At 45.7% G+C, this 27,812-nt stretch overlaps 1 protein-coding gene across 1 annotated transcript; it reads right to left on the bottom strand.

The window, feature by feature from the left end:
* Positions 1-279: 279 nt before the first annotated feature.
* Positions 280-26,276, bottom strand: TNNI3K (TNNI3 interacting kinase). The gene is made up of 25 exons (XM_059478231.1): positions 26,237-26,276; positions 25,556-25,664; positions 24,135-24,220; positions 22,273-22,370; positions 21,710-21,820; positions 18,041-18,139; positions 17,618-17,756; positions 15,551-15,695; positions 15,358-15,462; positions 14,724-14,818; positions 14,002-14,151; positions 13,395-13,481; positions 12,950-13,006; positions 11,844-11,936; positions 11,701-11,758; positions 11,393-11,587; positions 10,948-11,052; positions 7,034-7,086; positions 6,813-6,865; positions 5,520-5,652; positions 4,684-4,793; positions 3,094-3,153; positions 2,710-2,879; positions 993-1,072; positions 280-871 (listed from the first exon to the last, which is right to left on the bottom strand). Exons 1-25 carry the CDS (start codon positions 26,274-26,276, stop codon positions 801-803), a joined length of 2,502 nt encoding a protein of 833 aa, XP_059334214.1. The 3' UTR covers positions 280-800.
* Positions 26,277-27,812: the final 1,536 nt, after the last annotated feature.

Genomic DNA, 27,812 nt, shown 5'->3' with positions numbered 1-27,812 from the left:
CCAGCAGGGTCCTGGGGAGCCCCATCCCAGGCTTTCCTGCGTATTTATTGTGGCATTTCTACTGTCCCAGCAGCTGCTGGTGTAAATGGAACAGCACCTGAGACAGGAGCCCAGTGGAGCAGTGGTAACCACTGACTGGTACCAGGGGCAGTGCTGGGAGAGCTGTGACAGAGCTGTAACAGCTTCCTCCCAATCAACTTTTCAGCAAGTGAAACAGAACCAATGGAAAACGACCTCTAAGCTTTACTTACTGAAATGTTCCCCATTTTTATTGCTTCAGCACTATTGAAGTAATGGCAGGTGTGCCATTGTCAGAGCCCACCATGCAGTCATAGCTCATGTCTGTCACACTGCTTGAGGCCTCTTTGCAGACCTGCTTCAGGGATCATGGCTGCAGAGAAACAGCATCCTCAATAACATCACAGAACCCTGCCATCAATGGGAAATACTGATTCCTGCTCAGCCAGGGAGGCAGCTCTGCCTTGGCCACACAGACAGTATTGCAGATAACTTTTGTTACTTTGAAAAAAAGACCCCAGAAAATATCAGCGTGATTAACTCTGTAATTGCTTCTAGAGGAAGAGTTCAACTTCTGCTGCCCTGCCTCTCTTCTCTTTTTCAATGCCCCAGGGTCAGAGGTGGTGCTGCAGGGCACGGGGTGGTCAGCTGAGGGAGTGCAAAAGCAGAATGCAGGACAGGGACATTTGTCATCAACACCCAAGCTGTTCAGCCCAGGGATGGCAGCGTGACACTCAGGGCTCCGCGGTGATGCCGGGCCGGGGCAGCGGACGCTCCCTCCCTCAGCTGCTGTCCTCCAAGCTGCTGCTGCAGGAGTGGAACCTCATGGTGCTCAAGGGGTCCGACACGTAGCCTGCGGAGCAGAGAGGGTCCCTGCAGCTGGCACAGAGTGCTCCCCAGCCCTGCCCCGCAGTGCCAGCACGGCAGCCTGGCCCGTGCCCCGGCAGCGCGGGCAGCGCTCTGCAGCAGCTCACCGTTCTTGTCCACGGCTGGGTACTGGAAGGTCCTTCTCATGTCATCCAGAGACAGGCCCTGAGAAGGGGGCTGCCCACTGCTGCAATTTAAACACGAGGTGTCAGTTTGTGAGACTGATGATGGCACATCTCCAGACCATGAGCACTTTTTTTCCAGAGTGGAAGGAAAGACCATGAGACATCAGCGTGGGGCCTGGCCACAGCAGTGCAGTAAACAAAAAGCAAGAATAAGTCATGAAGTGAGACCATGGCCCCCAGGGCTTACTGGCACACAGTTACCTTCTCAGAGTAACTGCCCTCAAATACTCCATTTGGGGCTTCACAACTGTCTCTGGATTGCCATCTTGGAAACAATTCCAGGCATCAATCCGGGGTCATTGACATGTATTTTATGTGTCACTGCTATAAGGTTCTTGCAAATACATTTCTCAGGCAAAGAAGATAGTGGAATTATCTTCCAGTCATGGACAAAACCCACTATCCTGCTAACGTGGTTCATCCCTGATCCTAGAGATGGGAGTTGCTATGCTTGCCCTTGAAACCAGTTCTTAATGGTACAATAATGTAGATCCCATGTGTGTCCCTACCTTAAAAATATCAGGCATTCTTACTGTTCTGTAGTCATGAAATGAGTGATACCCAGCTTTTAGGATGTACCCTGGTAGAACCAGTCCCAGAAATGCTGACTGCCACAAACCTCTGTCAGGCTCTTCCTTACATAGTTGTCTCCTGCCTCTGTAGCTGCTGCAAGGCTCTGGATTCTGTCTTTTTGTCTGTCCACCTGCCCCTTCCCTTCTCAGCAAGGACACTTTCACCTTCCCCCGCTGCTCTCCCAATGGAGCCTGCGCTCTGGGATGGACAAGCTGATGGCACAGGTCCAGTGCTCTCCCCTCCTGCCATGCCACCTCCCAGCAGCACAGCCTGCTTCTGTCCTTCAGTCACGTCAGGGGAACCTGAAGGGCGCGGTGGCTCATACCCACCCCTGTGCCCAGGCAGCCTGGGTGTTGGGTACCCACCCCGTGAGCAGCCCGGGTGTTGGTTCCATACCCACCCCTGTGCCCCGGGTGTTGGCTCCATACCCACCCCATGCCCAGGCAGGGTGTTCTGTATCCACCCCTGTGAGCAGCCCAGGTGTTCCATACCCACCCCATGCCCAGGCAGGGTGTTTTGTACCCACCCCATGCCCAGGCAGGGTGTTCCATACCCACCCCATGCCCAGGCAGGGTGTTCCGTACCCACCCCTGTGCCCCGGGTGTTGGTTCCATACCCATCCCATGCCCAGGCAGGGTGTTCCGTATCCACCCCATGAGCAGCCCGGGTGTTGGTTCCATACCCACCCCATGCCCAGGCAGCCCGGGTGTTGGTTCCATACCCACCCCATGCCCAGGCAGCCCGGGTGTTGGTTCCATACCCACCCCATGCCCAGGCAGGGCATTCCGTACCCACCCCTGTGCCCCGGGTGTTGGTTCCATACCCACCCCATGCCCAGGCAGGGTGTTCCGTACCCACCCCTGTGCCCCGGGTGTTGGTTCCATACCCATCCCATGCCCAGGCAGGGTGTTCCGTATCCACCCCATGAGCAGCCCGGGTGTTGGTTCCATACCCACCCCTGTGCCCAGGCAGCCCGGGTGTTGGTTCCATACCCACCCCATGCCCAGGCAGCCCGGGTGTTGGTTCCATACCCACCCCATGCCCAGGCAGGGGGTTCCGTACCCACCCCTGTGCCCAGGCCGCGCAGGCCCGCGCGTTCACGGCGTACTCCAGCTCGAAGCGGGTGCGCAGCGCGGCCACGTGGCTGCGGCCAGGGCCACCCCGGGCCACCAGGCAGTCCGAGGAGGACGAGGGAGACAGGGACCCGCTGCTGTTGCTGGAGGCTGGAGACATTAACTGGATTAAAAAAAAAAAAAAAAAGGTACCATTATGGCATATTTACAAGTCCTTCCTCATCTCTCTCATAAGTCGCATCCCACTTTTCCCTGGACTTTTGCAGCCGCTCCAAAGCCACCGCTGTCCCCGGCTGCTGCCACTGTCCCTGTGCCCACTGGCACTCCCATCCGCTTGCACACACACAGACCTCCCCTGCTGGCAGCCAGGTCCTTACCTCAATATTGCACAGACACTCCTCTAACTTTGTGACAACTTCTGAAAACTCTGGTCTCCCCTGTGAACACAGCAGGAAAACCAGAGCTGGGTTAAAAATGGAAGGGGACAAATCTGATGGGATTAGATTGACACACAGGGAAGGGATGAGCCACAGTCCCCATCATTTCCCCTCTCTGAACTTCATGGCATAGCTGTCAGTCTGTCTGGGAATCTGATGAAATCTGCAAGTTCAGTGCTGAGCTACAACGTGAAGACGTGTGTGCATATGAACTTTAACTGCAATTGATCTCTCTTTCTGTAACAATTAGATTTCAGCTAATGATGACTAGATCACAAAAAAACTATCAATAAATTATTGGCTCTGCTCTTTAGGTTGACTTTCTCTCTGGCCATGAACAGGACTTCAGACACAGCAACAGCAGAGATGAGCAGTGGATGAGTTCCTGGCCAGCCTGTCTGTGTGGCCATCCTCCTCCCTCCCTCGTCCATGAGAGTTGCACTTAATAAAACTGTTTACTTCTTTACAGAGCTCAGCCCTAGGCCTTATGGCGAATTCCCTAGCTCTAATTAAAGCTCACAAATCCAATTAGCCAATGAAAACGACTTCTCAGGAGATGCTGCTAATCTTCTAATCACCAGTTTGCCTTTGGAAACAGCTGCTGTCAAAAGATTCTGGGAAACAGATGTTCAAATACCTGATAAATAGAAACAGGGACATGGCACATGGGAACTAGTTTTCAGCTGGGATGAGCCTTGAATGAAATGAAAGATAAATAAAAGGATACATTTTCTAACTTGGAGGCATGTCATGGCCATCCAGCAAAACCCCCACTCCCTTTCTTTCTTTTAAACTGAGCAGACCTTTGGGGACCAGTGGGGGATTTTACTTGAGAACACTCGTTGAGCCCCAAAACTCACCATTTTTCCATAACAAATGGTAGCAAAACACTTTTAGTAAAGCAAAATAGAGCCTAATAAAGAACGATAGCAAAAAACCCTTAATAAAGATAATTTTGGCAAGTTTTTGATCACATCTTGTGCAAAGTTCTGGCCATCCATGGGCTGATTGAACCATCAATAGTTTTATAGTTCTGTCCTGAAGCTCTAAAGATGAAGTGACATTGGAGTCACAAATGGGCAACAAACTGTACTGGGGCTCTGAAAAGATGGTGTCTCCTTACAGGGGCTGACTGGCTGTGGGAATGGTGACAAGACACAGGGACTGTACCCATCTCAGTGCCCACCTAAGTCAGCACTTTAATATGACATCTTATTAATGAATTTAAAATGAATGTGTGTTACATGCTGTCATTAACCATTGCTTACAAAAATCTGAGAGCAGCAAGGAATTTTCTACTCATTCTGTAACAGCTCAAGTCACAATCAGCATTACGTGATTAATTAAGTTTTGTTGAAAGGCTAAGTGTTAATTTACTTTCCTCCTCAATTCACCAACTCTCCTGTATTTCCTGACACACCCCATTACCTGCTTGGGGGCTTTCTGCAGTGACCCTTCCCACAGAAACTGTGATTTTGGGGGCATCAGCCAGAGCTAAGAGCCCATTTTCCCTCTGCTGGGGATACTCACCTCAGGACAGGCGTTCCAGCCCCTTATCAGCAAGGCAGAGATGGGCTTGGGGATGGAGTAGCCGATGGGGGGACGGACATGGTGATAAGCCATGTCTGCTGCTGCTGCCGCTGCACGGGACAGCCAGAGACAACAACCATCAGCACCTGGGGTCACCCCAGGAACACCCCTGCCCACACTGAGACACAGCCCTGCAGTCACACCAACCCCAGGAACACCCCTGCCCGCTGCTGAGACACCCAGCAGGTGTGGAAACCTTCTGCTGAGCCGTCCAACCAACGAATAAAGGCTGGCTGGAGGTTAAAGGAGGCTTTTTCCATCGGACCAAGAGCAGACTGGGATGCCCATGCCATGGCCCCAGGCCATCTGTCACAGGTCAGACAGCAGTGAGGGTCTCACTGGCACAGGGGCTGAACCCTCCCTCCTTTCCCATGCTGGCTCTGACCTTGTCCTGCAGCACTCATGTCCCCTAACAGCTCTTGTCAGACACCCAGGGGGCAGAATCTCATGAGTGCAAAGGGCAGCCCTGGAAATCTTGCTCTGCTGTTGTACACCCCCCTTTACCCCTGGTTTGTGGATGCTGTCCTGAGGCACACCAAGGAGATGTACCAGAGAATGGCTCTGCAATCCCAATATTCATGTGAGAGACAGACACTCTGTAGTCAGTGTCTTGTTGCTAGTCCTAGACCTAGATAGGATAGTTCTGTGCTCTTCACCAAATGCCGTATCTCAGCACTTAATAGCACACTTCAGTATGGTATGGGTTAAAAATTACACAGTGCAGCTACTTCTCGACTTCAGCGAAATTTAAAACATTAATTCATTGAGCATGTTACCTGGTTTCAGGTGAGCAAAGGGAATTTCCCCTGTTAACAGCTCCCAGAGGCACAGAGCGTAGCTGAAGACATCGGCTTTGATGGTGTACCTTGTGCACTGGGTGAACACCTCAGGGGCCATCCAGCGCAGGTTCTGCACACCAGGAAACAGCAATCACACATTAGCAGTGTTTGCCTCCTCAAACAAGCACCTATTCCTGTATTTGTATGCTTGTTTTCCTTTGTTTCCATATTTCCTGCCTCCAACACTCCATAAAATAATTGGTAATCTGCCAGGAAAAGCTTTCACCTGGCTTGCAAGATCCAGTCAGTGTGTTACAGTGCATGATATGTACCTGCATTAGCTTGGGGCTGTCTCAGGTCCATAGAGCCACAGATGTTTCTTAAAACATCACAGTAGGGTGAGAATAAAAGCAGAACCCCAGGCTCAAGGTCCAGAGACCACATGACACGGTCTGAGAGATATATGCCCACATGCCATTCAATGGGAATTAACCACTGCTCCAGCTGGCAGAAGTAAAAGCTGGCAATAGCTGCATTGGACTGGAGCCTGCTCTCTTGGGGTCTCGCTGCTCCCTGCAGACCCCCAGTTCTGAGGCTGCTTCACAAGCAACTCCTCTCTCTCTGGGGTGATGGGTTCAGGGTGGATTTCTAGAGTCCTTGTGCTCCCTACCCTCCACCACGAAGTGAGTGCCACTCCTGAGTGTTAACCAGCTGCTTGCCAAGGCCTGGGGCAGCACCACCATCCTCTGGCACTGCCCCCTCCATTCCATGCCATCACCCACCCCGGGCCACGTTAACAGCTGGGATAATGTGAACATTCCTGGCCGTGGAGTGACACACAGCACACATCTGGACGCAAACCCACGAAGAGAACAGCTGTCTTGTAAATCTGACTGTGAGCAGCAGGCTGCTGTGAAGAAAAGAACCGTGAAATAAGGGAACCAGTGCTGAGTAGCTGTTAGAAAAAGGAACCACCTGCCAACAGAATGTGAGTAGGGAAGAGTGGATTAAAAATAACTCTTTAGTAAGGAATTGGAGCAACAGAGCTCCAAAGATAGCCTTATAAAGCATTGTTTTCTGCTGCAGATGTTATATATTCCCTCATCTCTGTTATTGAAGACAGAGGAAAAAAATAAAATCAAGACAGAGAAACATTGAGAGAGATTTGATACTACACCTGTCCACCTATTCCAATAAAGGTATTTCCAATGTCTTCTTCTCCTAAACTGTGTTTGCCTGCCTATTTGATATTAACTATGTGGAATAAAGCAAGAAACAAAAGAAACAAACCCCAGGTTGTTTTGTCATGTTGTCTTCATCCAGGGATTGTAGAAATCGAGATTCTGAAACAGAGCAAGAAAAAGAATTACTCTCAGGCCAATACACTTACTATACAAAACTCCTACCTTAAGTGCAATTTCACAGGGATTTCCATGTGCCCCCTCAGAAAGCACATGTTTACTTTTAGAAAATTTGGGTTAATTTATAAGTGTTTCATAAAAACTCCTTACCTCCAAAATCAGCAACTACTGCATGACCATCCTCATACAGGAGAATATTGTGACTGGGGAAAAAAAACATAGGTAATTGTTTGATAGCATCTTAAAGACGGTGAAAATGCTATAGTTTTTGGGTCCTAGCTAAACATTTGAGCTCAAATTACCTCCTCAGATAGCTAAATGTCTATAGGTATGCCTCATATTTACTGTTAGAAAGTACACATTACCCCAAGAGGGCAAGCCAACCTTTGACTGACTTGTATGCAACAAATCCAGAGAGACTTTTAGAAATCAGCAACAAAAACTCAGGGTTTCAAACAAAATGGAAACCTGGGGAAAGACCCAGAAGCTGCTTTAGCTAGGTCACAGGTTTCCAGTTCCTCTGGGGATGAAGATTTCCCTGCCCCAGTCACTACACCTTCATGGCACAGGGCTGTGGAAGGGCTGAGCAAATCACAACATAAGGAATGTGGACACAACAGTGCTCTCAGGATATTTATCAAATGCTGACTGAGCCAAGAAAATTCAGAAGAGTGAAAAGTGTATGAAAAACAGAAATGAAAAAGTTGGCAAGAGTTTACATGAAGAGGGAAAATGGAAGTAATATTGATGGTCTCAACAAAAAGCACAACTTGCTTATATTAGAGCTGTGGATACAAACAAGAACAGTCAAGTGAGGAACACAAATTTTAACAGATAACAGTCTTAGGACAGAAAAAAATTTAAGCTCTCTCAAGCAGCACTCCCACAAATCACTGTCTTCAAGATTTTCGCCTTCACCTAAATCCAACCCTTGGGATGATAAATTTAACCATAAAACTGTAACCATGACTCTCTTGATTTATCTTTGATCTGATTTTAGCTCTCACACGTACCTTCCATCAAAATATTGACATGATTTTAGTATGACACGTGGAATTGTTTTGAGACCCACACCATATGCCAACTGAAAATATGAATCAAACACAAGGCTGAACTAGAGAGACTCTTGAAGGCTGTGCCCCAGGGTAGGTGCAGGTACACAAGCCATACAAAGCTACAGACTTTGCTGTGGTCTTTGCTCAAATTTGGCCTCTGTCAGCAGGGACAAAAAATATCACCATGTCTCAATGTGAATAAACTGCACTGAGCCCTAGCTTCAACTTCAATCTATTCCAGGATTGTGTAGACCTGAATAAATCCAACTTGACAAGTCAAGACATAATGAAGACCTAGGCTGACAGTTTTTGTGGAGAAGCAGAGAAATAAACTGAAATTCCCTTTCTCCTCATGGCATGCATCAGCCTTTCATAGAAGCACAGAATCTTTGAGACTGGAAAAGAAGTCTCCAAGACCCCCAAGATCACAGAGTCCAACCTGTGACCAATCCCCACCTTGCCACAGGCCAGAGCACTGGGTGCCACGTCCAGTTGTTCCTTGGACATCTCCAGGGAAGGGAAATACACTACTGCCCTGGGCAGCCTCTTCCAATGCCTGGCCACCCTTTCAGTGATGAAATTCTCCCTGATGCCCAACCTGAACCTCCCCTGGGCCAGGATCTGAGCAACAGTGCTGAAATGCTCATCTTGCTGCTGAGTGCATTGATGGGCATATCTGAGAGCAGGAAGCAGGCTCTGGGAGGGCTTTGTCAGTCTGCTACCTCCAGGAAGCACTACAGTTACTGATTTTTCTTTTTTAAAGTAAAAAATACACCCCACAGAAATAAGGCTTGGAAGGTACATCTTAAAAATGCTATTATTGCCTCAGTGGCACTTGAAAATTTGAAAACCTCAGATGAAACAGGTAACTCTTAAGCTTGTGTTTTGAGAAATACAGCAAGAAAAATCCAAGCTGAACTGAGCTGGCAGAAGACTAATACTGAGTTCAGCAGAATCAGAAATTAATTGTCTTCTGTTAAGGTCACACAGGGATTGCAGTGGTGAGAGCAGGCATTGTTCTCATCATGAAACCATGGAAGGAAGAAAACGAGATAAGAACGAGGAGTGTGCAATCATCCTGGCTTTGTGAAAGGATGTGGTGCTGGGTCTGCCAGGCACGGAGGCCTCTCTCTCCCATGGCAAGTGACAGGCTCAGCATGTCCCTTTCACAGGGATTCGGGCCATTAAAAGATCCTTCTGCCTTTAACATGCTGTGGGTGTAATGAAAAGCAATGGATATTTTAAGATTTCACAAGGGATATTTCAACAAAGAGGAGTCGCAGACTCCATCCTCATTACACCAGGCTGCCATCCTCTCTTTCATCTCCCTCACCAAGCAGCTCTCAGAAGTGTTCACAGATAGTCAGAGTCATCAAAAGCAGGTCAGTCGCTCAAAGGCTTCCTCCAGCCATGTTCAGCTGTTATGGCTTAAATTAAATGGATAATAAAATGGTCTCTTTTATTAAAGTGCTATAATCATCGTGGCTGCCATCCCTCACCATGCTGTAAGTGGAAATAAGTTGATGCATGTCACCGTTTCTGATAGCAGTCAGAACTGAAAAGCAAAATAAAACTCCCAATTATTCTTCAAATGGAAGGATAACCCCTTTTCCAGGGTAGAGACACGAAAGATTAATTTTCCTCTCTATTCTGTCAAGCCATATTGCAGGTTTATTTAATGCATTATATGCAGTGCATTAGATTTCAGAATTCACAAAGGTGGTTATGAGTTATGTGAAAATTTAAGGTAAAAAATATGAGGCTCCTGTGAAGCCACTGGCAAAACTTAACACAGAATTTCACTCTTAGTCTTTCTCTTAAGCTGTTGCAAAGATTTTCATCTGGTAATTGTGCCTGTGGGTTGGCTGGGACTCATGCTGCAAACATGACTCCTGCTCTTGCACTAAACTTTCAGAAGTTGAGTTCTCTCAGCAGCACACATGAATGGCACCAACAACCCCAGAGCACATTATCTTCTGACCCTTACAAATATGATCTGTATGGCTGCTGTGGGGCTTTCTGGCTCTCTAGGAAGGTACTGATTTGGGTTTTCTTTTGAGGAAATAATTCTCTAAAATCCTGCAATGCAGAATTGTTCTCCTCAGAGCCACCAAGGCATGGGGCTGCACTGTGAGGTCTGAGCCTTGGCTGCCCTAGAGCAGTTCCACAGGCTGCAGAGTCAGCCATGGGGCTCTTGGCTCGTGCCACTGCCTCAGGAACAAGGCTGTCCCTTGGAACAACACAGGTTTGTGGCCTGGAAGCACTGGGCAGGGATGCAGGTATGTGAAGGAGGCTCAAAGTACAGTGCAGATGCCATTCCAGCCTGCCTATAGCTCTGTCAGCCCTCGAGAGCAAAGGACCATGTTTTGGCTTTAGCAAAGGGTCATTTTCTACTTCAATCTTGCAGTCAGTGCAGCCTCAGTATTTCATCCCCTGTTGCTGCAACATGCACAAGACTGTTCCCATAGCTAGAACAGAAAGAACAGGCTTTTCCCTGCAGATACCGAGGCCTCAGTGCTCCCACTGGGACACCACCAAGGAGATGGAGCAGTGCCCAGTCCCATGCAAGATCCCAGCTCCCAGGGGCAGCAATCAGAGCTGCTTGCTGTTAGTTAGCTGTAACAAACGAGCTCAGCAAACCAAGAAACACACCAACTCGGTGACTGGGGGGAAATATTTACACAAAAGAGACAAAGCAAAGGGATGGAGAGGAAGTGAAGAGGGAATGTGACCAAGTGCCCTTTGACAGACGGTGTTAGGCTGAAACTCAGCACTGGAAAACAGAGATTCAGGAAAACAAACAGGTGCAGGAAAACACTGTCAGCTACTGCAGCCTTCCAGGACAACCACAGTTCAGCTATTGTGACTTGTACAGGTTTGTATAAAACCCCTGAGATTATTTTCAACTGAGTGCTAATGAGACACTGGGGTTGCAGGACACTGCACAGTGTCCCTGTGGCTTTGAGCCTTCATGTTGTCTAAATTTTTAGGTTAGAGACAGAAACTGACCTGTTCAGATCCCGATGTATGATGGGTTGTGTGAGATTGTGGAGGTACTCCATGCCTTTGGCCACATCTACAGCAATGATTAATTTAGACTGCAGATCAAGAATTCTGTATTTTGTAAAATAAAATAAAAGATTACCTGAAGTTAATAGACAGTTGAAAATTATTCTGATCTGTAAATCGTGCAACATTTAAAACTGTTTTACATACAAAATAATGTTACATAATCTATGTGAAGTAAATCTATATACTGTAAAATAATGACAACAACAAGTTTGTGAAGACTTATCAGTTTATCTTGTACACCTAATAAACTGAACCAAAGCTCAACATTTTCTAGGGTGTTCCTTTCCCTGTTGTCCTATGCTGAAATGGATATTTACATCAGCTTAGATTCCCTGCTGTTCCAAATTCTGTAAGCAGGCCCGCTGGTGGATGAGGGCAATACCTCTTCTGCTCGTGGAGCAGGGAGAAGAGTGATCCCCCCGAGATGTACTGGGTGACAATGGCAAACTGGCTGGGGTCATCCAGGCAGGCTCCCACGAACTGGATGACACAGGGGTGGTTCAGTCGGCAGAGGATGGAAACCTCGCGGCAGAACATGTCCACATCAGACTTGGAGCAGTAGGTGTTGGCTCGGTAGCTTGGAGTGACATGAGAGGAAGCAGAAGGCAAAGGTATCATAAAGTATGGGCTTTTGAAATGCTTCAAACTAGGTGACTGACCAAGCAGGATGGAAAAGCACGACAAACTTACCGTTTGATTGCAACAATTTTATTTCTACATCGTCCCTTATAGACTTTTCCAAAAGACCCTAAAATAGTTTAAAATAAATAAGCTCAAATATGTTTGTTATGAACATGGAACATTTAAAGTGAATGCCTTTTCACTTCTGGTACCTGAGCCGATGATCTCGTGGAACTCTATCTCAGAGAGCTGCAGGTGGAAGTGTGATGGCAAACCAGCACGGAGGAGGAGGACATCAGCCTTTTCTGCAAGAGAAACACCCATTCCGTTTGTAAAACATGGCCAGGGGGAGGACCAAGCGTAAAAGCACTGAAATTCAGAGCTCTTGCGCTGGGAAAGCTGATTTTTCCCTGTAAATGGACTGCCAATCCTGCTCTCTGCTACAGCAAAGCCCAGTGACAGACACATCCTTGCAATGCCACAGGCTGCCTTGGGCCCTCCTGGCTTTAGCACCTGCCAGCCATGAGCACTGCCCCACGTCCCCAAACTCTGCCTGAACCATGGGATGGTAGTGCAGAATTCCTTACATGGAGAATTCATCCCTTCTTTCTGTGCAGCCAGTGCCCATTGCTGCTGCTGGGGATGCTACTCCAGAGCTCACTGGCTCTTGGTGAAATGTGGAATCTAAACTTTATACTGAATTTAGTTGTCAAATGTCTTTCTCTTGTTGAAATTTTTAGTTTATTATTATAAAGTTTATCAGAATATTTCTAAACAGAGCATTTTGATGCTGCTATGTGAAGGATGCAAGGATTTGATGACATTCAGAGTGAACATTTAAAGTTGAAAATTCAAAGTACCACAAAAAAAAAAAAAGAGGAAATATCTTAAAATATCTTAAAATATTTATCTGAATGTTTCAGCTGTATTTTTTTCAGAGCAACACAAATTATTTTTGGACAGAAATTTTCTTATAAGGATAATTCAGGCATTCTATGGTGTGATTTAAATGATACTTTGCATTCATGGAGAAATGGGTATTTCATTAGTGCTATTTCACATCACAGCCTTTCCTCAAAGAAATAAAAAGAAATATATATATATTTTAAAAATTAATGAAAACAGGACAAATACAGGAATTGTCATTATACTGAGTAACAAAGCTAAGTATGTTCCTAAAATTACCCCAGGGAAATAGAACAATGTACCACAGAAAGTCCAGGAATAATGAATCCTGTGTAGGATGCTCAGGCTGACAAACACATTGGATCAAAGGACCACAAGAGTTCACGTTTTCCCAATCTGCCATTGCAAATACCTTTTGTCATGCTTTTAATCTTCCCTAGGGGGGATGGCACTGACACGTAGGAACCATCTGAAATAAAGAACAGAAGGAAATGATGGAGTTCAACGACAACATAAGTGATGGTGCTGATAAATTAATGAGTCAATGGTGCCAGAAAGAATTAATAATAAAGGGTGAGAATTCAGATGAACACACCAACACATCTGATGGGAGCTGGCTTGGGCTGGGATACAGTTCATTTTCCTCACTATACCAAGCACAGCAGACTGGGGTGCTGGATGGCTGCAGCCTCGAAAGGAATCTGAGTATGGCCAGAAAGTGCTGAGTCTCATGACTGTGATTTTATTTGTGCTGGACAGGACTGACCCAAAGCTCTCTGACATGGGTGGAGCACTTCCAGAGATTTCAGCAGTCTTTGGATCAGGCCCCTTGAATAAAATGATTGCTCAGCCCATACCTCCTCCAGGCTGGGAGTATTCATTGCAGGGGGATTCATCCTGAGGTCTCTTGTAATGCTTCAGGAGGGTCACAATTGCATCGTGACCTAGGAAGGAAAGAGAAATATGAAGATTTGCAGGTAACTCAAAAGACTTAAAAAATATTATTTTATACTAAATCAGGGTATTTTTTAAAAAAATGTAAAACATCACTATAAAATATGCAAACACATGGTGATGCTAATCTAAACCTACTGTGATTCTTAATTGTAGAAATATGGGAAATTTCTGCCAGTAAAAACAAGCATGTTATTTTCTTGAGTCCACCTAAAATGCAAGATACAGCAAAGGAAAACCCTGCGGCAGAAATCCTGCAAAGGAAATTGACAATCGTCTTCAGTGAACTCTTTTTTGCTGGATTAAATGAATGTTTAGCAGAGATCTGAGATGACAATTGAAGGGCTGGTGTTTATAACCCTTTGTGCCAGTGCCTGGGGAACAGGTGGTGGGAACTCTGTCTGCAGACATTGGCAGGTTGTTTTTCAGTGTTATCTCCTTCCCATGCTGCCCTCTCCTTCCTGCACAGCTTCTGTGGGTTTTGTAGCAGAAACTGGAGAATTGAAATACCTTTCTCATAAGCCCACATCAAACAGGTCTGCTCATCCTTTTCTCCACTGGACCTGCTGGGATCACAAGCTACAAGATTCATATCAGCTCCATTATCCAGCAGGAACTGCACAAGGCGAATGTGGCCATGGTAGCAAGCACAGTGCAATCCTGCAACATCAGAGAAGCGTGGGGAGCACAGCTGTCAGAACACAGAACGGGACTGCAGCAACAACTGTAAAGTGCAAATTGATCTCCTCGATAAATAAATATGTTGTCAAAAAATACCTGAGGCAAGAGGTGAAAATTAAACATTAAGGTTGCAAGAACCAATCTATTGCCTCTGCACAATGTGCCACCACTTTGCCACCTGCAAACCCCATTTAACGACTCTGTATATGAGAAAAAGCAAGTGGAAACAAAGGCAGCTCTGTGTAGTGGGGACAGGAGGGTGTGCAGCCCTTCAGACACTACATTCCAGAAGCCTATCTCTTTGCAGAATGATCTGTAACACTACTTAGAAGCCTTAATATGGGAGGAACAGGTTTTGTTACTCATATACACCCTAATGAGCCTGATACATCCTCACTGAAGTCTTATCACTTCTATGCCTCCAGTAAAAATATTTCTAGAAAGCTGTGCTCTGCCTGAAAGGTACTGGGGTGCTGGAAATCCTGGTGGTGCATGGTGCATATTGTGGGGCTGGTATATACCCTCACACCCAGTAAGTATGGAGATGTTACCTGTGTGCCCATCTCTCCCCTGATGATTGATGCTTACAACATTCTGGTCAAGAAGAAACTTGACAAGTTCTATGTTCTTTCCATAGGTGCAAGCGCTGCAGAAGTAAAGGGAGTGGTGAGTTCCACAGTCCATAAAAGAAGTACTTTGGGTAGGCAAAAAAGAATTCCAAAGAAATAAAAATGCAGTAATAAAGGATGATTAGAAATGTGCAAATGCATGATTAATCCACCAGAGCATATTCATTTTTATTGTTTCAGAAACATTCTAATTATTGCTGAATCACCTAATTTTGCACAGTTGTGCAAACAGTCTGTTCAGACTGGACAAGGAGAGGAACCACTGTCCAATCAGGTGTTGGTGAATCTGATTTTCACTGCCTTGTTTTGCCTCTTGCTTCATACCCTGTCATGTATCTCATGACACAAACTCACCCTCCCTGTGTAGCTCCCTGCTTGCTCTCTCACCTGGGTGTGGGGAGACATCTGTAACTTTGGGTGTTGTGAGACATCTGTAACTTTGGGTGTTGTGAGACATCTGTAATTTTGGGTGTTGTGACACATTTGTAATTTTGGGTGTTGTGCTGCACGCGTGTGTAAGTGAAGCTCTACTGACATTGGCATTTGAACACCTCACCTGTGGAAAGCTGTTTCACTGAATATATTTTCTTTAGTGAGACTTTCTGTTCCTGAGAGCTGAATTATTTCCTTGACAACTTCAAACTTCCCATTGTAGCAGGCACTGAAGAGGAAGCCAGTACAGAGGAGTTAGCCAGACCAGCCTTCCCAAGAGCCCCAAACCTGCCCAGCAGCTGCTCCAGGGCACTCACAGGTGTAGAGGTGTGTCTCCATAGATGTTCACCACGTGGGGCTGCACCTCGAAGCTGCTCTGCAGTAAGAACTTGACAATATCATGGTGCCCAAATCGAGAGCAGAAGTGCAGAGGCACATGATCTTCGTTGTCCTGAGCATTCACTGCCGGTTCACCAAGAGAAAGACCACAGAAAGGATTTTATCCTTAACACAGTGTATCTGGGGTGGTTTGGGATGTTTAGTAGAATTTTATGTGTTGTGTCTATGCATTTTGAAACCTCCTGGAACAATATTTGGGGGTGTATTTGTTCAAAATTGAAATTTCTGTGATCTTTTGGATATCAAACCCACATTGCTCTGTGCCACCTGCAGTGCACTGTCAAGGTGATTTTCTGAACTTGGGGCATGACTGCTTTCTTCCAGCTGCAAACTTATTGAGTCTTTTGACAAAGCTTTCCGTGAAGGAATCATGAGTTATAAATGACCTTTAGAAACAGCAATTTTGTAGCAAAAGTAAGACAATAACAACATCAACAGAACTGGGAACATCCAGGCAGCACAGAACTGCTGGCATGTACCAGTCGTAGCAAAACATTCCAAGGGCAGTTGCATAGAGTGTCCCTGGGGGATCCTTGATCTGCAGATGGGAGTGCTGGAGCCTGCCAGCTGTCATGGAGCTCCCCATGCCAGGGAGCCTTCTGCCTGCTTATGGGATGGGCAATTGCTGCAGGTTTGGGCTCACACTGCGTTAAAAGAAACAGTTCAAGTTTGTGACCCCAATTACTGGTCTGCACTGAACAGTGCCAAATTTATTCAGGTTCTTTCCCCAGTTCCTTTCATTCCTGGGCACTAAAGACTTTTCCTCTGCTGCTGCATTTACAGCAAGTTTCAAAGTGTGCTACTTTAAGAGCAAAAGGCTTCCAGCTTCCAGTCTCCCTTTTCTTTTTTTCTGTGCAGAAGATTTTGAGTTTAAAGAAAAGGACCTGAAATGGTGCCCCAGATTCTTTCCTTTTGGAATAAACTCTCTAACAGAGGGCAAACCTCCCACTGCCTTGTCATGATGAGAGAACGTCTCTTTTTCCCCCCATTTATTATAATTATTTCAGCCCAGTGCATACACATCGAGGCTGAAACACCCTGAGCTCACTTCTGAAAACAGCACGCACAGACCTGACTGTGCTGCTTCCCTCCATGCATTTTTATTGCAGGAGGAGGATGTGTGATTGCAGGCAGGACTCCCAGAGAACACGGTAAATTGATGTATTAACGAGCAGTACATTTCCAAGCAATGTACTGCTACGTCCCAAAAACCATTTCTCTTACTCTGAGGATAAGACAATCTTTAAATAATTTGGAATTTGCTCAGTATTTCACAGAATCGTAGAATGGCCTGGGTTAGAAGGGACCCTGATCTTTCAGGTCCCTTCCTGTGGGCAGGGACCCCTCCCACTGCCCAGGTGCTCCAGCCCCAGTGTCCAGCCTGGCTGTGGACACCTCCAGGGATCCAGGGGCAGCCACAGCTGCTCTGGGCACCTGTGCCAGGGCCTGCCCACCCTCACAGGGAGGGATTTTTCCCTGTGTTTAATCTAACCCTGCCCTCTGCCAGTGTGAAGCCATTCCCCTTGTCCTGGCACTACAGGCCCTTGTAAACAGTCTCTGTGGAATTTGGACTTCCTTATGAATTATTTTAAATTACTTGCAGCATAATTTTGACTTTAAATCCTTCTCCTACACCGCGTTCACTATTTCTCTGTGCACTTGAGTCACTTTGACTACAGATCCCCACCACATGGCCACATGTTCCCTACCTGAATCAATGTCTAAATAATAAGCCACCTCTGTATATTAATCTTAAGTTTGTTTTTTGCCCCTGTTTTTTACCTCTAACTTATTACTGAAAATAAAGTAAACATGAGATGACAAACCAGCATGCTTAACCAAGGAATGCTTTCCAACTGCTGTTTTCTTGTTTCAGTTGTCCAAAGATGATACACAGACACACATACAAAGAGGATGTGTTAGGAAGCTAGGACTCTGTCTAGAAAACACAGTGTTACAGAGGATTTTTAAATATGTTTTCTTACCATCAGCTTTGCTTCCCTCTTCCATCAAAAGCTTTGTGATGTTGAGAAAGCCTTTGGCAGCAGCCAGGTGGAGAGGTCTGTCCCCAACTTCACCACTCGCATTCACATCGGCTCCAAACTTCAGTAACAGGTGGGTTACCTAAATAATTAATTAGGGTTGATTAAAATATTACATGAAAATAAAACCTTGAGGAAACCAGATACAACAGTGCATTGGGTGATACTATACATGGGCATCTCTGTAAAGTTAAAACAGGGAGAAGAGATTGATTCAATAGGAAACTCATTTTCAAGTTACATGTCTATAAAAATATTAAAATTCTCAAAAGCAAGCACACATGAATTGTGAAAATGCACAGAGCCCAAGCAGCACAAGAGAGGAGCAGGCTCCGAGTGCCCCGGGGCAGGGCTGAGGGCCCTTACCTGCTCGTGGCCGTAGTAGGCAGCGATGTGCAGCGGCGTGAAGAACACGGCGTCCTGCACGTTCACGTAGGCCCCGTGCTGCAGCAGCATGTCCACAGCCTGCAAGGAAACAGCAGCACTGCCCACCACCAGCGCTGGGGGGGTGTGCTACGGGCCCGCTACAATGCTCCGTGCATGCATTGCATGTGCTCAGCTGGAGAAACGGGACTTTGAGACCTCATGCCTCCCATTTAAAACACGTCAAACAGCCCCGAACAAACGGGTTAGAAAGGTGCAGAGCATGTAAAAGTGATTAGCTTACAGTACTTGAACTGAACACTGAATGTCACTGATGCTTTACAAATGAGCCTGAAAATCGGCATGCCACTAAAAAAACTGATTTATTAAGTAAGAGATGCAGAAATGGCCGTCTGGCTGTCTCAAACAACCTTTAATTTTCTTCTAGCCATTATGAACAAAGAGCTGTAAACATACCAGAGTTTTTAGAAGTGAAAAAGTCACACAAAATGAAAGATCCTTTTAAATTTAAATGTGTGAAGGTAAATCCTCAAACACGGAAAGATTTCTTTGTATTTTAGAACATAACAGCTCTTTGGCTTCAATAAATAACCCTAAGTGCTTTCTTTCAAATTTTTTTTTTTTTTGGTCCTTCAGGAGGCCCATGTTTTTTTGAAAGCTATGAACTCTCAGGAAATGCCTTGCTGCATAGCTGCCAAAATAGAAGACTGAATGAAACCACTTTGGGTTCTACATTGAAGCCCGAGGGGGTTTTCCTGAAGCACAAGGGAGTCCTTGGGCACACAGAGGGCTTGGGCTGGGGATTGCTTCAGAAATTCTGCATACCAGTTTGATGGGTGCAAAGATTTGAGAGTCATGATGATGAAGGACACAGAACCATGAGTCAGGACAGGGTAAAGAGCTGGGGTTGAGGCGCTACCAAGGACGGGGCAGGGGCCATCCTGCACTGTGCTGCTCACACCAGTGCCTGCCCATGGACAGCCCCTGGAGGAGGGCAGCCAGTGCCAGGTGTCACCGTGCACCTCTGTCACCGGCTCGCTCAGCTGAGACCCCCAAATCACATAAAACATGCAACAGCAAGGACAGTCAGTCCAGCCCATGCAACTCTCGAGGGCTCTGAGAACACAAACTCTTCCCAGGCAACATCAGTGTACAGGGATTGCTTCTTTACACAGTTACAATTATTCTTTTTTCATAGGAAGGCCTGAAGATATTTTCTGCACAAAGTGCGTGCCCTGAAAAATGTAAATGTATCCATTTCCCATTATTTTTAACCATTTTTCCATGGCATCAGCTATGATTTCCCCCAGAGGCAGCACTGCAGGGCCAGGTGTGATTATTGCCAAGTGTGGGGTTCTGCATCCTCCCTGGAATGCCCTCAGTGCTGCATCACTCTCGTTGTGATCCCCTCTCCCCCTTTACATACAGTCAGAATTTCCCTTGCCAAATGTCACATATGTTTTGCTGCTGATTTCAAAAAAGCATTTGACTACATAACAAAAATCTGAAGAGAGATCCCCTGAGATCTTTCTGCTGGCTGTTCTATCAGCTCAGCAACAGGCACTCAGGGGATGGGTGGGAATATGCTCAGCTGCTAAATAAAGAACACACTCCATTATTTAGCTAACACAGCTGATTCCCTCCACTGTGTTTCCTGTGTCTGGCCAATTTTCAATATCTTGGTGAGCCAGAGGTGGGAACATAGAGCCAGCCAGCCAGGGATTTAATGGTTTGGTGGCTTTCAAATGCTTAGTCTACTAAGACATTTTCCAGCAAACTACCATGAAAAAAACCTGAAGTTGTAGCTGTTGTCTCTGAAAAGAGATGTTTGGGCCCGTAGCTTTTACATTAATATAACTGAAATGTCTTTGGATTAGGCTGATTTTAATTTAGCCATGAAGTGTGAGGCTGTAACACATTCAGGGATGTGAATAACTCCAATTAATAACTCCTTATTCTCCTCAAATTCTTTGGGAGCTGGAATTCAAAATTTAGATTCATCTAGAAGCTTTCAAGGTGGATCTTCAAGGTGAAAAAACTGTGTTGAGTGATGTGGATCCATCCCTGATGATGAACATAAAACTAGATGGGTTTTGACACATTTTCCAGGCTGTAGCAATTGCACCCGTGCCTGCTGCTTTGTGATCCCCTGATAAATAGAATTCTGTGCGCTGTACTAAGCAAACTCCACTCAAGTGTAAATGATGAGAGGGGTACAGAGACAGGCTTGATAGTCTCCCAGACAAGATATCTTTCTAGGAGAGAAGAAAGCAGTCTTAGAAAGCACTGAAAGCTGTCATAGGCATCACAAGTAGGAGGCTATGCTGGAGGGATGTGCAAGGATAGAAATACTTCAGAAACTAAGTAGGAAAAAACCCAAAGATTTTTATCCTCAGGAGACTGACAGTGAGTGGAAGTGAAGTTGTAACCCAGGGGACGTTCCCAAGCTGCAGAGAAAGCAGCTGGGTGGGCTGGCCTAAGGCAGCCGCAGCATCCCAGAGGGGTTCACACCGCACAGCCTGGAGAACAAGGGGAGCTAATGCTTCCCTCTCCTTGCACAACCAAATGTTATTTCAAAACAATACTTTAAACGACTTGCACAATAGTCTTACTTTGCAATTTTTCTTAAAATTCTCTTACAAAAGGTTTATTAATCAGAAGTTTTTTGAACACTCAAGTCAATGATCTCACTTCAAAGACAATTAATTAAGCCACTCTGAAGGTTAGAGGGAGCCAACAAAAACCCCATGAGACAGACATCATAAGGACTTTGTCTTTTGGAAAAGGGCAAGGGGTAAAAACCCACCCTTATAAAGGGGTTTGAAAAAATTATTCCATGTTTCCACAAATATTAATGAAATTGTGGACAAAACAAGCTACTTTATCTGGCAGAGGAACTTCTAAGCTGACTGAAAAACTCACAGCTATGTAAAGAAGGAAAGCAAGAACTCGGACCACGAATCCTTGGTTCCCTGAGCAGCAGATGAACCAAATGAGTTTATATATATATATATATATATATATATATATATATATATATAGAGTCCCACTCTATATAGATGCTTCAGATACAGAGCTGATCATTCCAAAGGAAGAAATAAGAAAGTTTTCAATACTACTAACAGTTTATTTCTTATTGAGTTAATATTGTTGGGTTGTGAGCACCCTAAACGTGCCCATAACCTCAGCAGGAGCTCAGGACAAGGGAGCAACAGCAGGTCTGCCTTTGACATTTAGGGCAGAAGGCCCAGATGTTTTAGAAATTGCTTGAAACCCCAGAGTGCTCAGAGGAGATCTCTTTGTACTGTCCACAAAGGAGACAGTAAATACCTGTGAATGGGACCATCCCAGAGTCAGGGCTCAGGTTAACAGCTCCACCATCATTCTGCACTGAACTATCACAAAGAATCATCAAGATTGGAAAAGACCTCCAAGACCTATCAAGTCCAACCTTTGACCTGCGTCCTTTTGTGCATGTTTGTTCAGTGTAAAAATACATGCACAGATACGATATTCCCAAAACGCAGAAAAAATTAAACAAAATCCAGCTGTACTTAAGCAGTTCTGAATTGTGTTTTGAAAGACAGTAAACCAGAACGACCAGCCAACGCCAGCACTCACCCGAGTCCCGCAGAGCGCAGGGACACGTACCTTGTGGTGGCCGGCGATGGCGGCGACGTGCAGCGCTGTCAGCGCGCCGTACCCGACCTGCTGGATGTCCGCCCCGCCGTGCAGCAGCGCCGTCAGCAGCTCCGCGTTGTCCTGCGGGCCGGGATGAACGCACATCATTCCTGGGACAGGCTCTCGCAGCCGCAGCGCGCAGCCCAGCCCTGGCTGCCGTGGAGAGGGAGCAGCCGCGGTGCAGGGGCCGAGTGCCGCGGCAGGCGGGGGCAGCTCTGCCAGCACCAGGCCTCTCTTCTCTATACTGAGGCCTGGCTGCTGAAAAACTCTCTGTCCTCATTTTATGGTGGCACTGGACAGCTCCTCTGCCTCGAGCTGCACTGGATGTTGCACTGGAGTTGCGCGAATGACACTGCAAAAGCACACGCTGATTTCTGTGCATGGGCTCATTAAAGGGCATTTCTCTATGCACCACAGATGTGAAACTTACATTTTCACCAGAAATAATGACTAGAGAGCTCATCTGGACAGTTCAGACAAATCAGTTGCTCAGTTCTGATTTCCCGTCATCAATTCTATTTAAAATAATTTACCTTATAAGCTGCCAAGTGCAGAGCTGTAAATCCATTTCTCGTTAGTCTGGACGGGCGCAGCCCTTTTAGCATGAGAGTTCTGATGTGGGATTTGTTGCCTTTAGAGAGAAAAGTGGAGAAAAGACAGTTACAGGAAAGAACATGCAGATGAGGCAAGAAGCTCCTGTGTGAGTTTGAAAGCAGAGAAATATCTTGACTGCTGACCTGAGGCAAGTAATAAAATATATATTTTGAAACTTTAGAATGATGAGATTGATGGAAATACCTCATTGGCTGGGACAACTGCAGGTCTGGCCACATGCCAGCTCACTGTTTGTTCACACTTTAATGAGGGTTTGGTAAGGGTAGCTGAGCTTCTAGAGAAGCAAACTCCTCCTTTGGCATGCAGAGCATGCTGCAGAGAGCTCCATGAGCCAGAAGGTGCTTCTGGAGCCTCTGGTTTCCCTGTCACTGAGCTCCTTTGCCATCTCAGAACTGGAGCATTGCTCTCCCTACACAGGACATCCTCACAAGGACAGTCATTTTGGGCAGTGCTAATGTGGCTCCATTTATGTGGTCCAGGCCAGGAGCTTTGCTCTGACCTTTCTGACACACAGTGAATAAATACATAAATTCAATAAATTCATCTGCCTTTTGAGCATTTGTGACAATAGCCAAGGACAATGTCAGATCTAGCAGTTCTTTGCCCTTCTCTGAGTGTTCACAGAACTAATGATAAGTGTGTGTTTTCCTAAACTTCCTCTCAGCTACCCCATCTGCACTGATGTTCCCATGTATTGATGCCATCTTTGGATAGGATCTTGCACTCAAAAATGACAAGTAAAGATCCACTCATTTTTCAGTAGTGCAGGATCAGGTTGTTCCTCATAGTGAACATCTAACTAAGATTGATAAAATCATTTATGCATGTCAGTACTTTGCAGAGCTGAAACCTCAGGGTAAAAGTCTCTGCCTCTCTCAGCCAGTATCTGCTGAAAATTGTATAACAAGAGCAAAGCAAGTACATGAACTAATGACTTTTTGTGGATAACAGAGCAGCTGTGTGGATCCAAGTGGAAAATCCCACCATTAGTATGTTTGTATGAGCATCCCAGAACACATCTTGCCCTCCTCCCTTGTGTATTCTGATGCGCTATCTGGAAAAGCCCTATCAGCTGATGCTTCTCAGCAAAGCATTTCAGTAATTCTTCTTTTAATCAATGTGAAATGAAATACAGATATTTTCATTACGGTAGAAAAGTTGGTGGTGTAAGTACCACAAAGTGCCGCTACAACAAGGTTCCTGTCCTGGAGCCCGAGCCAGGACAGAAATGTGGAGCCAGAAATGCTCTGCGATGGGTTTGGATTGATCAATCAGAAGCAATTTAGGATGAGCTGAACACCTGCAGTGGATCATGCTGCATCATGCACAGAGCCTTGGTCAGACGGAAGGATCAGCCCTTGTTGGGCTCCACTGAAGCCTCGGGCAGGGCAGCTCAGAGCCCTGCTGGGAACTGCTGCTCCCGCTGAGGCTTTCCCTGAGGGCCCAGGCCTCGGCCAGCCATGGCAGACCCGCGCTGGGGCAGGGTGCCGGGCCCCACACCTACCCCACACACAGCTGAGGCTTTCCCTGAGGGCCCAGGCCTCTGCCAGCCAGAACGGACCCGCGCTGGGGCAGGGTGCCGTGCCCCACACCTACCCCACACACAGCTGAGGCTTTCCCTGAGGGCCCAGGCCTCGGCCAGCCATGGCAGACCCGCGCTGGGGCAGGGTGCCGTGCCCCACACCTACCCCACACACAGCTGAGGCTTTCCCTGAGGGCCCAGGCCTCGGCCAGCCATGGCAGACCCGCGCTGGGGCAGGGTGCCGGGCCCCACACCTACCCCCACAGACGCAGCACAGGTGCAGCAGCGAGAGCCCGCTCTCCGTGCGGTAATTCAGGTTCACTTTGCAGAAGGCTTCATCAGAGCTGAAAAAGGGATTTCACAGATGAGTATTTCTTTCATCTTTCAGCACAGCCTCTTGCATACAGGAAACATTTAAAAGAGAAATCTCAATGCAATTTTTTTTGAGATGCGAGGTTGAATTTATACCCAGGGTACAGTCTGTAAATCTAGAAATACTTTACTACTATCATGTTGAGTGGTCCAGATTTATTGTTTTCTGAGAAATCTGGCTATGCAATCACAATATATACATTCTAAATTTATCTAAATTAGGGGAAATCAGAAGAAAGACTCTTTAAAAATATAAACAATCCATATAAACTACACGTCTATATTAATGTAATAATAAGTATGATGTATTTTTAAAATATGTGTATTGATTTTAAAATCAATGAGTAGGACATGCATATAGCAGGGGCCATCTTGCTAAATGAAAAGAATAACCAGGAAAAGCCTATCAAAAAGTGGGTTTATACTCCACAGATGAAATGACAGGGGCAGTGATCACTGTGCTTGCTTACAGGTTGTTAAATGAGACAGTACTCGGACATTTTAGCTTTTGTCATTGAGCCTTGTGGGTTTCCTTCAGCACAGACTAATTTGTTAGTGATCCATCAGACACTCTAAGTAATTATATTTGTTGAAAACAAAATACACCTACAGTTAATATTGCTTTGGAGAATCTCAATTTTGGCCTGCCCATAGAAGTTTCCATCCAGTATCAGCACACCCGTGACCCTGAGTTTGCAGAACACTCGGATTTGTGTAACAATAAACCCACCCTGAGGGAGGAGCAACCATTACAGGTATTTAACAAGGTTACAATAAAAAAGAAGTTTCGATACTTTTCTCAGCTCCTTTCCAGTCTGTGAGCTGGGAGCTGGCTGCACTGGAGCTTTGCAGGTAACGAACAGGTCTGTGTTACTCAGCTGGGTGAGCCTGAGTGTGAGCATGTGCTGTCCTGAGAAAACCAGTCCCATCCTAACTTTGAATCCACTGCTTTTGTGTTTGCTCACAGTGGTACACTTCAGCAATATTCCTGTCTGCAGAAACACGCCAGCAAAACTGAAAAGTGCACAGCAAAATCAGACATTGTACTAGAGCTACCTATTTTACAAAAGTATATAAGTGTGTGTTGTAAAATATTGGCATTAATAATCAGCTGCCACTAATTTTGGTACTCTGCTGTGGGGCTCTAGCCAGCACTGTGATGACATATTCCCAAAAATAGACATAAGGAACATGCATTCCACACAGGAGAAACTCTGTCCATATAAAACACCTGAAACTGGAAACACTGTTTGATAACAAATAGTCATTTTAAATAAATCGATAAACAGATTCACAGAATATTTTACCTGAAAACGTGCTTTAACTCTGCCAGCTCCTTTTCCTTGATTTGCAGGTCGTCCTCCAAGCGCTCCGTGACTGTGGCATAGGATTCACTGACTTTCTTCTTCCATTCATCTACAACAAAAACTCCAAACTGATTAAACACTTCAAAGCACAGAAATAACAATGTCGCAGTAACCAAAACACTGGATTTTTAAACGTCCAATTGTACAGTTTCACATATATTTCTAATAAAGTTTAAAATATTACAGCTATTAAACTGTTCCTACTGCAGCTAATATAGAACCATATACAAGGATTTCAGAGACAGTGCATATGTATTTTAATATTAAATAATATTCAAGAGAAAACTTAAAGTTCAGGTTGCATTTGTTAGTTCTTTTTTCCTCAACAGACACACAGCAGAAAAAGGTTAGAGACTTAAAGGTTTTTCTCATGAAGTATGAGTTAAATCAACATAGTATACAAATTATTATGATCTTATATTATTGCCCCAAATAAATTTAGTTTAGTAGATTTTTTGGCTTTTTTGTCTTCTTTCACAGCCTGTATCTGGGTTAAGTCAAGAACAATACCTGAGCCTTGAACTCAAGAGTAAACCAGGAATGAGTTATCTCCTGAAATACCATTTGCTCCTTTCTGATGGATGGATGGCACACTGCCTGTAAAAAAGTGACATTAGTTACCCGTGCAAGTCTGGGTTGGTCTAGATTTATAATTTCCCATTTGTCCAATTTATCTTCTTTGTTTCAGCAAAGTTCTTGCAGTAATATGATTCCCTGTTCAGGGGCAGTGACAGTCCTGCTGAAAAATACTTGTGATAGTCTCTGGCTAAAAATAAACGTTGTGCCAAGAGGAATGTCATGCAACAATAGCATGGAGCGAAACAGCCTGTGCTGTCCACTGGGCTAAAGTCATAGAAACACCCACTGAGCTTGCTTAAAATCCCCAGTTCATTCCCACACAAACACTTGCCTTCATCTGCGGAGCACTTACAACTAGTGGGAAGTGGTAATTTGGCAGCTTGCTGCTGATTTTGTAGAGAAAAGGGAATTTGAGCACCTGAATCCCAGGTGTTCTGTGAGGATCCCCAAGGAGCGCAGGGGTGCCCAGCTCAGAGAGGCCAGGGATGATTGCCCCTCACAACCCCCTGGCACAGGGGGTGGCACTGGGAGCATCTGGGGATGGCACTCAGGAAGGGCAATATAGAATTCAAAGTGAAATGCAAACATACACACATAAATATTTATATTGATATATTTATGTATTTAAAGTGAGGTGATTGACCTTGGCAGCTGTTGTGTGTGTGAGTTCTCATCGCAGTGAAGGATTTCAGGCAAGCAGACAAGTTAACAGAACACACATCTCTAAATCCTCCCACATGCTGCAGCCTGCTGTAACAACCTTGCTGGCATTACCAGCCTGTGCCTACCTGCACAAACTTACACACCAATCCAAGGATCTATTTCAGAAGAGTTTGAACTCCTGGCACTACCAGCCTGTCCCTTTACTCGCAGAAACTTACATATGAACCCAAGGATCTTTGTCTGAAGAGTCTGAACTGCTGTCTCGGTGTATCCTGTGATATTTGACCAATGATTTGCACAAGGGCACCAGCCTGGCAACTGATTCCCACATCCAGTCTCCAAACAACTGGGAGAGCTGAGGTTTTAAATGTCCTTTGCAGGGAGGGCTTACAGGAGTAAGTCTTTTGAAATTATCTTTATTTCAGATAATCAGAACACACCCACAGTTAACACTATCCACATCTATCATTTACTTGAGGAAGCTGTAAGCTGCTCCTATAAAGTTCATTGCCGTTATGGTGACATTAAGGTATGTCCCAGGTAATGAAAAGGGCGCTAAAAGAAAACACATGTTTTCAAGAAGAAAGTGGAGGAACCCTGGCCCTTGTAAGGGAGCAGGTGTTCGCAGTGGCTCCCCCGTGGCAGCAGATGAACAGAGTGCACAGCAGCACTGCGCTGTTATTTTTGCTCCACAACATTAGAGAGGTCTTTGCACGGGGGCTCAAGTGCAGAGAGCAAAAAACAGAGCTCTTACATCAGAGGTTTGGGAACGAGAGGAGGCTGGAACTTGTGAACTCGAGCAAAAGCACCCTGACAAAGCACGAACATCACTCTGCAGATCCAACTGATCCTTGGAGCTTACTTCCTCTCGCCAGCTCCCCAAATCCTTCTGGCACAGATTCTTCTCAGCTGCTCATTTTTATTTCAGCTGCCCTCCCTTGTGCTCTTTGTTAAG

The sequence above is a fragment of the Ammospiza nelsoni genome, chromosome 9 (genome assembly GCF_027579445.1).
Source record: "Ammospiza nelsoni isolate bAmmNel1 chromosome 9, bAmmNel1.pri, whole genome shotgun sequence".
Classification (NCBI taxonomy): domain Eukaryota; kingdom Metazoa; phylum Chordata; class Aves; order Passeriformes; family Passerellidae; genus Ammospiza; species Ammospiza nelsoni.
Note: the sequence above shows the minus strand (reverse complement) of the source record. Positions and strands in the feature narration are given on the sequence as shown.